This window comes from Poecilia latipinna, unplaced genomic scaffold, assembly GCF_001443285.1.
Source record: "Poecilia latipinna isolate Pla-1442-1.1 unplaced genomic scaffold, P_latipinna-1.0 Scaffold7, whole genome shotgun sequence".
NCBI classification, from domain to species: Eukaryota; Metazoa; Chordata; class Actinopteri; order Cyprinodontiformes; family Poeciliidae; genus Poecilia; species Poecilia latipinna.
In genome coordinates, this window is record NW_015112623.1 from 938,933 (window position 1) to 955,024 (window position 16,092).

General features: G+C 37.7%; 1 protein-coding gene across 2 annotated transcripts in view; it reads right to left on the bottom strand.

Annotated features, from left to right (window-relative positions):
- The window catches only part of LOC106942253 (cyclin-dependent kinase-like 5), a 58,528-nt gene that overhangs the window by 29,703 nt on the left and 12,733 nt on the right, over positions 1-16,092 (bottom strand). For both annotated transcript variants that reach the window (XM_015025602.1, XM_015025526.1), the window contains exon 4: positions 67-112. In XM_015025602.1, coding sequence (XP_014881088.1) covers positions 67-112 — 46 coding nt within the window. The remainder of the gene's footprint in view (positions 1-66; positions 113-16,092) is intronic.

A 16,092-nucleotide genomic window follows, 5' to 3' on the forward strand; every position in this document is an offset into this window, starting at 1 on the left:
ATAGGATAGAACTTATGTTTTGCAAGAATTTCAACAAATAGTCTTAACTGGAATTTTTTTTTTTACCTTCACTGTCCTTGAATTTCTTAATAGCCACAATTTCATTGGTTTCCTGCATTAGAAAGAAAATACACTCTGTGAGAAATCAATGCTGTTTGTCCTTGCATATGACATATACAGTTACAACAAGGGCATTGGAACCAAACAAAACAAAAAGTGGTTTTTTTTACCAGCATTTATCATATTAGATAAATATGATAAATTTTTATTTATCATATTTATCAATCCGTATTGGCTAACGGTTCTTTCTGATCAATGGTTGCCATTGGCGTCCCTGACAAACTGAGCTACACACGTTCAGTTTTTGATCTACCTTCTATCACCTTAAGTCAGCTGGACGTTTAGCAACCCATGATGGAAGAAACTGTATTCGCTGCTGTAGCTTTACAGTTGAGAACAGCCAGTGTGAGGGGAAAGCTGCACAGACGGCAGCTGAAATATGGTTCATTAAACTTTATGGCGTTCAAAGCATGATAATGTGCCTTTACAGGCAAAGTGGAGCAAATGGTTTACTGCGTGGCAAAAGTCTAGATTTGCCACCAGGGTTATATATACCAGCCATAAATTCTGTGCTGTGCTCATGAGTGCATGGCCAGGAAAAACGAAACTAGACAACTGTCTTTTTCAACAACACCCGATGCACAGATGGAAATACATTAAACAGACATTGCTTTAAATTAAAATGTCCCTCACAGAAGAAATGTGGTACAGAAACAGACAGCTAATGACAGTTCAGCATGAATAGTTCCTGTCTGTCGTAGGTATTGCAGACATGAGGTAATGCCAGCAGTTTGCCTCTGTCATCTAAAGTCACTTCTTGTTATCGGTTCACAAAGTTCTGTGCCCCACCACCAGCAGCCCCGTTTCCTCGACATGTCCTATTTAGACATGGTATTTCTGCCTGTGGCTCAGAGCTGTGCTCCAGTTCAGCACTCCATCCCTCCCTCCAAACGAAGCCAACGGCAGCACCGGATCGCTCCAGCTCGGATCAGGGAGAACAGAGAGCCCTCCTACCGACTCTGAGAGATATAAGACGACACACTGCGGGGTCAGAGCTGCGTATGCATCACTGCGCTGTCCTTATGCAAGCCCGGCTGAGAGAGGAAACGAGGAACAGCGAAATAACCTGTGTTTTATCCAACCTTTACTCACTAATGGAGGAAAAAATAGACTTCCTCAGTAGGCAACAAGCAATCAAGATTTCTGGATGCGGCACGTTGAAACACCGGGCTTTAAATGGATGTGCTGCAGCAGCACAGCAAGGCTGAAAAACAAGACTTAGCTTGGATCACATCATATGAGCTGTACTGCTCATAATACATTACGAGCAGTATGTGACACATTATGTGCTGCATGTACGCTCCATGAACGTTCATAAAAACGTTCATGTAACGTTTCCATGTTTCTGTTCATTGAAATGCCTCACAGAGCAATTTCTAACATTTTAAAACTCCAAAATGTTGTATCATTAAAACATTTAAGCTGGCTATCACACCATTAATGATAAGGGTGAAGTACAAACTTAATTGTAAGTTCCAATTAAATGAAGAGAGATGATTGCACACCTGTTAATGTGAGAGAGAAAAATGATGGTGAAAGTTTGTGTTCATACGTCATATTTCTGTAACCCAAATGTTGGGTTTATGTTGCCGGGGACAACAGCTGGGTAATTTTAACCAAATATTGGGTCAGAAATTATGACCCAGTTTGTTGGGCTGAAGAAGAGACCAGAAGGAGCCTCGTTATTCGTCACAGACGATAATTTTGAATAGTTCCACACCATTAAGTAAGACGATGCAAGATGGTGAAAGGATGCTGTGCGATAATGGCAATCTCAATGGCCTGTTTAAATGACCTTAGTTCACAATGAAGGAAGAGGACGAGGAAAAGCAAAGAGCTGTGGAAGGGATTCATGACTTGTGAAAACATGACAATGTTCAGTCATAACAGGAGTCACAGAGGAAGACTTTCCCCCCAAATTTAACCGTAGGTCTTTAGTCTGCAGGTCACTAAATCACACCGCAGACTACAGATTCAAGCTCAAACCCAGAGATTTTCTTTCATGTAAAAATATTTTGCCTAATAACTATACCATTAGCCATTTTCATGCTAAGAAAAATGGACAATGCTAGCTGTTGTGCTAGTGTTAGCAAGCTGTGCTAGGTAACACTTGAACTGTGGTAGCTATAGATATTTAATATTCACATTTTGACCAAAACATTGATCATATGGTCAGTACTACTTTTTGCTTCAGTTGTTTGTGAATAAGTTAAATTCGGACAACCTGAGGTGGTCGAGTTCATTGTTCTTAAATTTGATGCCCCATGGTGTCAAAATCCTTTGCATTATTTATGCACAACAACAAGGTCATCAGTTTAAATCTTTTTAGGAACCTGTCTGTGTTGCATCTGCATATTATCAGTGGATATTCTGTCTTCTTCTGAAAGACAAACATGGATGGATCAGTTGGCCGCTAAATAATTGTTTGGTGTGTCTGTGTTGTCCAGTGACGGACTACCATCCTGCCCAGGACGTACTTCCATTTAGCATTGCAGACCGCCACCAGAACAACACAGCAAGCAACAAAAATAATTCTTAAAACCATTGTATGGAATGTAAAAGTCGAGACTAGCATGCTGGGGCTAACCCTCTTGTGTTAAATCAACCCTAATGCTAACATTTAGCCGCGACGTAATGTAACACGCCAGTTCAATGCTATGACGCTTATCAGAAACAACCATCCTCCAATGTGCAGAGAGAAATGCTGAGCTAGACAAGGCGGCTGTCGATGTTAATTCAACATTTGGAAGCGTGGCCAACATGGATTGAACGGCTCCGTTCACTTCCTCCGCTGCCATTGCTAAAACTACAGGCAATTCTAAAACAGCGCAGAAAATCAATGTCATCATTTACAGCTTCTCCAAATAGCTGTTCGCTGAACTCCCAGACCGAGCCCTGAAGAAAGACGACACTCAAGCAAAATTGTGTAGGAAGGCAAAAGTCAGGCTAACACATGCAGAGCTAGGTTAGCAAAATGACCTTAAGTGGGTTGTTTTAAACTCAGCAAGTTTTAGAGTACATGCCAAGTATTTTAGCTACTATATTTATGCATGCAAATTAAGGTAGTATATGCCTTTCTACACTGAATTAATTAAATTATTTTACACAATCAATCAATTCTAATGACATTTTTGATATATTTATAAAAAAGCCTAGTGTTGAGATCACCAAAAAACAAATTTAATTAAATTCATTCTCTAAAACTGCAGGCTCATTTCTGTTTTTATCGGACAATTAAAAGGTATATGCTCCGTATCACACAACCAAAATGTCTAAGGTTTGAGTCACATGACGCACCAAAATTCACCTTTCATTTCCAGAAAACCAACCAAACCTCACAGCTAGTCACTTTAAAAATCCTTGAAAACCCCATATGTCCAGTTCATTTGGTCCAATACGAAGCACATTACATCATCTATGTGTAACAGTTGAGGCTATTTCTGCTTCAAGTGCAAACCGTAGAACGAGCTGCAGCCAGGAAGCACATCCTGCAGACGTCTCGCTCGCTAATCTCAACAGACGAGCGTCTCATGCCAGACAAACTGGTTTTCTACGTTTGTTAATAATTCACACACCTATTGAGGGACCAGTGTAGATGCTCTGACCCTTTTTGTAGAACAATTTATTCTAAGATCTTGGGGAATTCCCATGTGGGAGACCATGTGGTTAATTTATGAGGGAGAAAAAAAACAAACGGGTTGGATTATTATTTAATATAAAAACTCTGTCACTCTTCCATGACCTGAATAGTAAAGATTCAGCCCCTGGAGTCAAACCGAATGCTCTGCTAGATTTACTAACTCACTTCAAAAATATGAACTATGTTAATCTGTCCCTACAAAGACAAAGCATACTTTCTAATCGGTGATGTCTGAACAAAGAAAAAATAAAACCAAACACACAGTGGAAATGTGGAAGAATCTGAGTGGAGTTAAACAGAAGGCAGTGATGGACAGAAAACCTGTTAGAGGCGTCAAAAGACTTGAGACTGGGCCAGAGCTTCACGATTTTACTTCTACTTCACAATAATGCACCATTTTGTACTGAACTGTCACATAAAATCCACATTTGTGGCAAAATGTGAATACTTTTACAAGGCGCTGCATGAAAATCCAGTGCAAAGGTAACAAGACCTGACGACATAAAAGGCAGTTCATGTAGACTAAAGCACCTTTTCACAAATCTTTAAACATTAATATTGGAGGTAAATCTTGGTTTGTTTATATTTTAAGTCTCTCTCTTATGGAACATGAGGGATTTGGAAATATTGCAGCCATTTGGAAATCTTAAAATGAAAGGTAGGGGGTCTCTCGTCTCTTGTAAAAAGATGCTACTCGGGTCGGGCGATAAACTTAAAAATAAAATCTCAGAATTACGATTCAAATTCCAATTTAATCAATATTTTTTTCTCATAATTTTTTCCTTAAAAATATACAATTGATATAAAATATATTAAAAATAGGCTTTTATTTCAATTAATCCTTCAGTTAGTTGATCAAAAATAAATAGAAGCTGTAAAACAAAAAAAAAAGATGGTGGTTGTTTTTTGGGCTAACAAACAAGAACTATAGAAGTATAGAAAATCAAGGAGTGTATTGGTAAAAAAAAAATTTTAAATCCCAAATTTCCAAAAATAAAATGTTCAAAAACTGAAAATTTGATTTAACGATAAAATCAATTTATCGCCCAGATGTCAAAGACCTGGGCGATAAATCGCTCTGAACCATTCTTCCCATAATTATTGATCTCACACAGCAGGAAAGTAAAAAAAAATAATTCTGTTAATTATAAACATTTACTAAAAGAGAAACCTGAACTGCCCCAAATTGCCAGGTCAAAACTTTGTAAAAACTGGAGTTTAGAAATTCTGAAACTGATTGGTGCGTAGCTTCAAGAGCTTCCCAGATAGATAATAAACAGTGATCAAAGGCCACACACTCTGTGACAAGTTTATATCGCTGAAATAATCACAACGTTACTGCTTTATTGTTGCTAAGCAGCTGCTGATGGCTTTTATGATTTTACATTTTCATTCAACTAAGACAAACTCCTCTCAGCTGGAGCAGTTTACTCCGTTTAGATCCAGATCTGTCAGCGTTAACAGAATATCACTCATCTTCAAATGATTACTGAAACCATATCTGTCTTTTTAGTTTTGAACAATATCACAATGTTGATACAACAATGCCAAAAAAACAAACAAAAAACAAAACAAAACACAGTCATGCGGAACAATTTCATTCAGAAAAGATGATGTACTAACAACATGGAAATGACAGTGTTGTTTTAATTTACAGGCACAGAATAAGTTTGGGTTTATGGGGAAACCATATGCTGCTTATTTTTATTCTTATCTGATGCAGTGCTGATGTTACAGCATGGTTTCTCAAACCAAAATACACAAAGACAGTGATGGGTGGATTCAGAGCAGCTGGGGCTGCTGCAGCACAGCGCCTGTCTCTACAGTTTCTCTCTACGTTCCTCCATCTGCATCCCAGCTGGCAACATCTGTACCAGAGTTTCTGCTAAAGCAACATGATGGGTCGGTTTATTAACAAAGTACTCCAGTTTAACATTTATTCATGTATCTTTGAACACACAAAGTTTTGCCTCTTCACTGCAAAATAAGGGTTGAACACCTTTCTCATCGCCTCTCATAGGCTGATTAGTATTTTCTTGGCCCGATAGTCGAGACGACTCGCTTCGATCGAGGACCAAAACTTTTGTTATATTTTCAGATGGTGTGGTACTCTTTCACGTTGCAATGTGTCAAACGATCCAAACGATTTGAAAAACCTGTTTCCCTCCTTGCCTGTGGTGGCGCTACAACAAGAACCACTGAAGGAAATGACACAAAAACGTCCGTCTTGACAAAATGCAAATAGAAATGGAGCAGCGTCAGATTTTAACGGTTGTAGGATTTCTCCTTTGTCTTTAGCGAAAGACCTCAAGCCATTTTCCCCTGCTAGACTCACCCGTTTTGTTTTGGTTGCATTTACCACTACAACAGGCTGCATCAACAAGTGGGCTAGGCCTCAGCGTAAGACGGACTTTAAATAGCTCGAGTCTCTCAGGGGACAAGCAAAACCTCACGACACAGACAGCAAACACGAGTCCCCTCGCCATCTTTTTTTCTTTTTTCACAGACTCCTGATAGGAACTCGTCTGCAACTCTTCCACTCAAGGTAACCCATTTAAGTCTAGATGTGAAAGTCCTTCTCTCTCTTCTGTCCCAGTTTCTACTCACAGGCTGCAAAAATAACTGCTCCCGTCAAAGGAGGTGGCAGTCTTTCCTTTTTTCTCTCTCTCTCTCTCCTCCAACTACATAAATGGCTTATTTGGAAGAAAACGGCGTCTACGTCGATTGAATCAGCTCCTTTTTTATTTTTTTTTTGATGCAAAAGGGAGACTGATTATGAAATAAAAATAGCTTCCAGTGATGCTGAAATAAAAACGTCCTGTCTTGTTCTTGATCAGGACAAACAACAGTTGACCACAGATGGAGGGTGACTCACTGGATCTCACATGGAACGTTCTGAGATTAAGAGATCCAGTCGGTATATGATAACTCATTTTAGATTGTAGTGTGTTTGTTTTCATCACAGAGTAAACCTGCAGACAAAAACAATGCAAACTGGAGGAATTATAAGACTTCTTTCTCACGGGAGGAAAGTGGAACAATATGAGAGGAAGAACGAAGCAGAAAGGAACAGAAATAACTCTTTAACTACACCGCTCTGTACAGGATACGACATTTAAGACCTGAGGATATAACATACTGTAACTAGAAATTATTAGGACCTGAGGATATACATATAAATGTTTTATTTAGATTACATTATTTTGTAGAAATCACCTTCTTATTTCCATTTTTGGTGAAAAAAAAATCCATATTTTTGTAGATCATGACTGATTTGTAAAAGCAACAAGAAGGGTAAAACATCCAAGTGGGTGAATACTTCTTATGTAATACAGTTTTATGTTATAGCGTCGTAATAATAAAATAAGGCAAATTTTGTTTTAGTTGAAATTCAGACCACAAATTTGAATTTTCCACTGGGGACCAAAATTGCAACATTTGTTACATTTCCAGCTGACACAGTACAGATTTTCAACTGAACATCCAAACCATTTGAAAAGCCTAACCCTAACCCACATTTGTTTTGGTTGTATTTACCCACAATGCCTTGCGCTGTAGTCCTCTTTCTGTGTTTAACACAGCTGTGGGTCTGCTTGCGTTCACATGTGTATTCAAACCGCGCAAGAGTTCACTTCAACCAAACCAAGACCGAGGTATTTAGTGAATGTTCACCTTTTTGGTCTGCATCAGAGTTCGATTCACACAAACCAGACTGTCTGGAAACAAACTAGAGTTCGATTAAAGTGGATTAAATAGGGCTAGTGTGAATGCACCATTAGTCTCAAATAAAAACCAACTCTTCCTCAATGTTCTGGTCCTACGTGAACGTGAACATAAAAAACAAAAAACAAAACTTTTTTTTTTTTTGCCTAAAAATCTTACATTTGAATGAATTTCCAAAAGGCCCTATAAACTTCTAGGAGCAGGGCAATCTCTAAAGTGGTAAAAGCCAGACAACATTTATCTCTATGTGCTCCATTCATCAACTTGACTGACAGCAGAGGTACTTGCGCCAAGCTAGCATGCACATTCGTCATACGCCTTAGGCTGAAAGCAATTTAACACAAGTGAAAATGATATAAACACTGAATACATTTTAATACAAAAACTCTTTAAAATCCCACCATTATGACACTTACTGCACTGACTGATTTTTTTTTTTTATGATATATAGTTTGTAATGTGATATATTTTGTACTTGACGCTATCATTCTGAAAAACACAGCTCGATGGGAGCCGCCGCTTCCTCACTGGCTCAACATGTTCATATAGAAAGCCTTCATGCTGGCATGTGTCGTCAGCCCTTGGGGGTTCTGTGAACCCAACCCGCGCCAGGAAAATACCACCCCACGCCACGGCGGAGCTGCCAGGAGCGTTCACCACAACGAGCGAGCGAAGCCTGCAGACTCGTTCTGGCATGTGCCACATATGTTCTTGCTCACTTCCTAATAATAGGGTGACTTGTGATCATGTGCTCGTCGTCTCTGCTGCTCTGATGCGCCGCTAAACTCATACAATGACTTGCTTATCTCATGTCAGCCGTTAAATTGTTTATATTAATGTCTTCCAAGTTTTTCTTCTAGGCTAGTAAATTAAAGTCCCAACTCCCCTATTGAGCGAAATTGATGATCTTGCTCATGCGTCTCTTTCTTCTTGCATGTCATGTAAATCAGGGGCGCTGTTGTCAAAAGGTATTTCCGTCCGACTTGAACTAATGTTCTTTCTTTTTAATTTTCATGCCAGCATATCATCAGCCTGAACCGTCAAACCACAGTCTGTTGCTGTTATTTTAAACCCTCGTATTGGAGACTTTTCATGCTTGTTCAAACAGTTAAGCCCACAGTTATTCCTACAGCTGGAAGATTCAGATTTATCAAGTTTTTCCTCAAACAAGAAATGTGATTTTGGTAGGAAATGAGATAAAGATTTCTCATAAAAGAATAAAACAACCAGCTCCTGTAAGCAGTTTTTTAAAGTCTGGACAAAAAAACAACAATATCTGTACATTTTTATTTAAACAGCATATGAAAAATTCTTTAGAGTTTTCTCAATGATAAAAAGAAAAACATCTTTATTGACCTCTGACAGACTGGCGACCTGTCCAGGGTGTACCCTGCCTCTCGCCCGGAACGTTAGCTGGAGATAGGCACCAGCAACCCTCCCGACCCCACTAAGGGACAAGGGTGTAAAGAAAATAGATGGATGGATGGATGGATCTTTATTGACATTGCAGTAATCTTTTTCCGCTGGTGTTTTAATGACTTACCTTTGGTGTTGAGCTTCAAGTCTTTAAGATTTGAAGATTTCTTTGGCATCACACTAAACTTCACTTGTTTTCCTTTACTATATTCAGTACTTCTGATTATTCTGCCTTGCACATTTTCCCTATGGTCTCTTGCCCCTCCCACTGGATCGCCATTCACCAATCCATTCCTCTTGGATTTAGGTCCTTCCTCATCATCACTACATGACATGAAATAATAACTAAGGTTCAGGAAGAGAAACTAACCAACCCATAAGGACATAGCTTTGGTTATGTGTAGCTTATAGCATTCATTGCAGCCAAAATTCAAGTTAATTGTAACCATGCGTGACATATTAGAGGTTTAGTCACTACACGCTACTTAAAAAAAAAAAAACAGCAATTATTATCTAGTATATATACCAATATTATCCAGAGGCGGTGGAAACGCTGGACAGGTTGACACTCTGTCAGAGCGATAATACTAACACTTACAACTATGCATGCTCATACATGCAATTTAGAATCAGCAGTGAGGAGCACGCAGCAAGACGCACGACTTGAGAACATGACAGCTAAAATGCACACTGTGAACTGAGAGGGTCCTCACACGCAACAGACCAGGATGCACATCTCTGTGTTTCTTAATGACACAGTGTCTACATTGTTTTATTAAACTGTGTATATATACAGGTGAAACAAGATATTTACATTAACAGAATAGAAAGACACAAATGCATTTTTTTTTCTCTCACTGTGAAGTCACGTCAGACCAAACTTTACTTCTTCTAGCTTAGTTGGAATTACCAAAATTATTTCTATTTGTTAAATCCCAGAAAACTTAACAAGAACATTTTTTTTTATTTTTATTTTTTTTGTAAGTGTCCTACATTTTTTGTAAGCTTCCTGTTACAGACCAAAATCTATGTAAAACGTTGAATTTGAGGAAAGTTACAAAACATGTTCTAAAAATGTTTTTGTCTTGTATTTAGCAAGCAGAAATAATTTTGGAAATTCAAGCTAAGCTAAAACAAGAAAAGTTTAGTGTGACTTAATTTCAGACGGTGAGAAAAATATGTTTGTCTTTTTATTCCAACTCTCTTGATATGTATACTTCTCTTGAACGAAGTTTAATACGGTGACAGCTTCAATTTAAACAAAATTTAATTGGTCCAATTAAAAGTCGGACCAACTGGACTGGTCCAATTCATATCCAATCAGATCCAGACTCGAATCAAATCAATCCAAGTCATTACAAAAACAATTCAACCAGATTCAGGACATTCATTGACTTTGCAGCAAACCTTTATCATGAGAAACAATTAATAGATTCATGACTGTGTTTAGTCTGAGTTGTCAAAACGTTTTAAATGCGTTTCTGCTCCAGCATTGCCAATTCAAATCACTGAATCACCTCGCATGTAATTTATTCATTTAATTTAGATGTGCTGAACTTTTGACAGTACTGCATTTTAGCATTGTTTATCATTTATCGTGATACATTTTTAACATGATTTTACCATTGTGATGATTTATTGTTGTGATGATAAATTCAAGTTTTTGAGGAGGTTTAGACATTACAAAGATGTCTAAACCTCCTCAAAAACTGTCTGTATCGTTGGGATTGACAGCTTTGCTATTTTTTCCATGTTCTTTTCACTAAGTAAACATTCATAAATTTGAAAATATGATTAAATGCAGTTACTGGGTGCAGTTTAGTGATATAAATCACACCTTTGTACGTGACTGGTGTCCAGTTTTTTGTGTTTGTGGAGCTTTGATTGCGGTGCCATGTAGTCACAACCACACCTAGATTTACCTAATTAAGTAAATATTTGTTATCGTCACTTTTATCGTTATCACAAAAGCACTACAAAGTATCACGATAAAACTTTAAGTCGATATTGCCCACCCCTACTGCACTAAGTAGATGTTGTTTTCAAAAGGTGTGTTATCTGGTGGCTTCAAATCCACAAACTCTACATAACCAGACATACCAGGAATAACGTCAACCAAAAGTAAAGTTACTATTCAGGTTGGATATTTAAAAATTTGAAATACACAGGGTCCCCATGGAAATGTATTGATGAATAGCATATTGATCTACAGCGGTTGTTGCTTTTAGTTGTTGGCAGACAGCTTTTCAGGGATGGACAAACTTTAACGACGCAATTAAACATTCTGAAATCTGGTGGATGTCCCAGCTTAGATCAGCCGAGGAATATCTTTGCAGCTACACTCATGGTCTTCCACATGCTGCTCAGTTTGATACATTTAGTCCAACTAACAAAAGGGCCTAACAGATGTCTAAATGGCACGCATATGAGGAACAGTTAATGTTTTACGTCTGCGTATACGAAGTGGGTTTGGGAACGAGTTCATAAGAGGCCCAGCACATTCAGGGTGCCGCCGTGTGCATTCCTAAGGGGTGTCCCACGCTTACACAAATACTCACACCAACTAATGTTTACCCACTCACTTAAACAGCTCACATACAGCCACATGCTACGGAACCACCAGTGACCGTGTCGAAGACTTAGCCAGGATTTAGATTAGCTGCTAGAGAGAAGCCTTTTTATTCCAACAAAGGGTCTCATTTTGCCAGGTTGAGATTTACCGAACCTGGCCAGGACAGTTTTAAATGCAAACATACAGCAGAGAGACGGCTGAAAAGTGTGTCACATACTTTCAGTGAATGGAAAAAAATGTTTGCAAAGACGTCTGATGAATGAAGCGTGTTCTGTGACGTACACAGATTAAACAGGACTTCTAACATGAGTCACTGAAACCAAGATGAAACTAACGCAAGCAAAAAGTTGGAATCACTTCTGGGACTAACAGCTAAAGTTTAATTACAGCAAAGCTCCAGAACCACATCTCCTCAAAATGATCAATTTCTTATTTCAAAGCTACAAATCAGTAAGATCTGAAAGTGATCTACTGTGATCGAGAACTGACAAAGTTCTACCAGAGTATATATGCAAAACTTGTTTTTTTTTGTTGTTGTTTGTTTTTACATTCACAACCAGATCTGGACAATAAATCAATAACAATATAACATATTGCAATAGACACGTGATTCCATTCAAATTCAATAAAAAAAGAAAAAAGTTTTGCTTACATGCTTTGATAAGTATCAACAGATAATATGACTGATGAAATGTTCAATAATGTCACTGAACTAATCCAGGGCTGCACAGCATTCTGGGGGATGTAGGCAGAGGAAAGACTTCACCAGTTCAACCTCTCATGGCCAGCTAAGAAAGGTGGACGGCATCGACGAACTCACTCGCTCACTTGTTGCCTAGCAACAACTTGTTGAGTAACTTGTGGTAGTCTAGCAACAACCCTTTTGGGTAATTTGCGCAGCAGCAGTTCAAGGCTTCACCACCGTGCCTCATAACTGCTTAAAAATAATTAAAAAAAAAAAAACAACAACAACGGCATGGAGTGAAAATGGTAGAACAAACAGAAAAGGTAACAGCAACAGTTTGGTTGTATTTCAGATATTTAAAACAAAAAAACAAATCAATAGTTATCAATAAAGTCCGATATGAACCGCTTCTATTGTGGTGCGTTTGTCAGCCACATCGTCCAGCCTTACACACAATCTAAACATACGTGTCATATAAGCAAACAAAAATCACGAAAATTTTAAAAGTTTCACCAGATTTTAGATGGCGGTTGGAATCATCACATTTTCATAGTTCTCCTTTTTTTGAGTGAACATCCCATTCCTTATGGGGTTAGAGTTAGCTAATAACTAAGGTTATTAACCTTTATTTCATTTCACATAGCAACATAATTTTCTTTGAGGTCATGCCAGCTCTTCACTCAGGCTGCTACAACACAGCGAGAATTCAGTGTGTGTGCGTTCCTGTTGCATGTTGGCATTTCCATTGGAAACCATGCTTAGCAACAACATTCTCAATGTTTAAATCTAGCAGCATCTCATTTCCTACCAGAATGTCACCACAAAACACAGAGTTCACAGCACTTTGTGTCACAAATGAATTGCCGGATCCTCTTTGTTGGTATCTATAATTTACATTGACAGAAATATCAATTAAAGATGAGGAGTAAAACAAAAGCTCCTCGTGTTCCAGTGCGCTCGACCTGATCTGACGTACTTTAGCAGAATGTTGCACTTTTAATCTGGGTACTTTCTGCACCAAAAAGTTGTGATAAAATTTGCTCTGGTGAGAAGAGACCACATCTCATCTGTGTGCAAAGTAACACTTTCAGCACATAAAGAATTTAACTCCATATTTAAATGGATTCTGCAATAGGATAGATGGAATGGTTGAGTGGCTGAAAACATTAGTCCTTAATGCAGCACTTTGGAAAAGTATTCATACTAGATATTTTTTCGCACTTTTGTCACTCCAAAAGTACACATTTCAGCGTATGCATCCAAAGAGCCCATCTATGCCGAAGTGCATTTTGCTTAATTGTTCAAATCTATTTGCCAATAGATTTGAAAAGCTATTGGCAAATACATAAAAATAAATCTATAATAAATGTTGACATTAAATATAATCAAAACCTTAAGTTTGATTAAAAGAAAGAGGAGCAGATGAAGATAGTCTCTTTGAAAAGGTCATTATTCGTAAAAATTTCTTCTGAATTAGTAGAATCTTATATCTCGTGTGGAGATGTTATTGACATGTAGCACTCCAAACATTGTTTCATTAGATGTGGATATATCGAGCTATCATACCATGTAAACGTACAAGACCGGTGAATAAAATAACAAACTCTACACAAAACACAGGTTGATTTTACTGTCTTTCTACATACAAGTTCAGTATGTTGTTTCCAAGTTAGTTTATCATCGACAGTAAGTCCTAAAGAAATGCTCTGAGGCACTTTGCTAATTTTAATGCTATGAATGGCCCAGTCAAAGTCCAAACCTAAATCCAGAAAAGTAATGAAAAAGAGACAGTCTTCACCTAATTTGACTGGAAGAACAGCCAAAAATAAAAAATAAGTATAAAAAACTGGTCCCATCCGCCCAAAGAGAACTGTTTTGGGCGGATGGGAAGTCGGTACCATCCAGAAACTTCTGGAAGATACCGACTCATCTTGGGAGCTTTGTTTTAATTCATGGCTCTCATTTTGGTTAGTAAATTTTTTTTAAACTGTGTGTCCTTCTCTTTCCACTTTACCATGATGCACTACCACATAAAATCCCCATAAAACACAACCGAGTTTTGTGTTGCAGCATGACAAAACGTGAACATGTTCAAATGATGTAAACACTAATTACTCTGCATATGGAGGCAAAAGCTTCTTAGAACTCAATTTTATTCAACGTAAATCATTACAGATCAACTCTCACCCAAGCATAAAAAGGTTCTTTATTTTTGTTGTGAATAAAGCTATACCAAACAGACTCTACTATAACAAATTTTTATTGTTATATTATTGTGACAAAAGTATCCAAACTTCCGTGATTAGTAACTAGTTCAAGCTTGAAACTACATTTAAGTTTTAAAAACCAATGGAACGGCAGTCATTGTGAGTGGGCGCCACGTTTCATTAAAGGAATAAAGAGCTACCAAAGTCTGACCTCCAGGTCAAACTTTTCGGGGTGTGAATCATCATCACACAACAAAAACACAATTTCAAAGGACTTCAAAAAAAAAAAAAAAAACATTTGCTGATATTCAGCAGGCATGCAAAGGTTATAGAATCATTCCTGAAATATTTAGAGCAAAAGAGAAAACTCTGTACAGAATAAGGAAATTCAAGCAACACAGAGAGGTCCAAGAATAAAGTGTGTTGCCGTCTGTAAAGTCACAATGCAAATAAAATCTTCTGTCCTTTATATTGGCTAATTCTGTGGGTCCACCATGGTGGAAGACTGAATAAATGTCTGGGTAGCACTGAAAAACACATCATTTAGAGAAACAATCCCTAAAGATCTATTGTGAATTGGCAAAATACTGTTATTTTAAAAGGTCAAGTTTCTTTTTGCTGAATATAAGTCAGAGGAAGGATAGATTCTGAAATCTGCCAGCATGTTCTCAAGAAAACATCAAGAAATGGGCCATGCAACAAGACAACAAAGCTTAAGTTAAAGAGTAGGTTTATACACGTTTTGCCCTCACTTGTATTAAATCATGAAATTGTCACATATCAAAGTATGGAGATGCACAGAGAACGCTATTCTCAGCTTGACTGCTAGAAACTCAAAAATCAGTCATTTTACTAATCAGTGTATACGCACCATACTTTAGCGAGTGACAAAGATTGAAGATTCATAGTTGGCAGATAACAGGAAGGCTGAACAGATTGCACATCTGCTCTTTTTTAGCATTTAAAGCTTCCAGCTTCTTAGCTGGTTATGCAACACACTGGATTTAGAAATGTTAGTTGCCATTTAGAAATCCTGGACTGTTCTGTTTTTCTGTTTTCTCTCTCTCGCTTTCTGCATGTGTAGAAGCAGACTTCTAGGGTGTTGTCTTGTATTCTCTCTATACTTCTTTCTCTTTACACCCTTCACCCCCCCAACATCGTTTCTTTACAGCTACTGCTCTCTCAATGACACATCAGCTCTGCTTCTAGTGTACATAAAGACAGGAAGATCGTAAAAAAGGTTAAATGTAGTTCTTTTAATTCTCCTATATTGTCACCTTCCTAAAATAATGGCTTATGTAATTTTTTGTCAAAAGTGATTTTTTTTTTTTGTTACCTAAGAGGCCGTCATCTTCCTTTATTTGTTTTACTTTTGGCAAACAAAGTGACTTACTTTTAGGAAAATGTCAAAGTTTTAGTGCTTTAAAAATGTTTTGCTAAATTATATATCAACAAATCAAGGCTTTAGAATTTGATCTGTACATGCTTTTGGTAAGGCAGCACTACGAATCACAAATATATCATCATTGTAGTATGTATGCGCAACATTAATATTTAAAAGAACAGCTATGAATGCAATAATTTCACTTATATATATTTATTAACTCTCACTGTTCATGTCAATATCATCCCAGAATATGACAAAGATTTACCTAAAATGCTGAAAGTCAAGAGAGTACTGGAAGCAGGGAGAGAGCAAGATGTTTGTTTTTATGAATCGCGACAAACA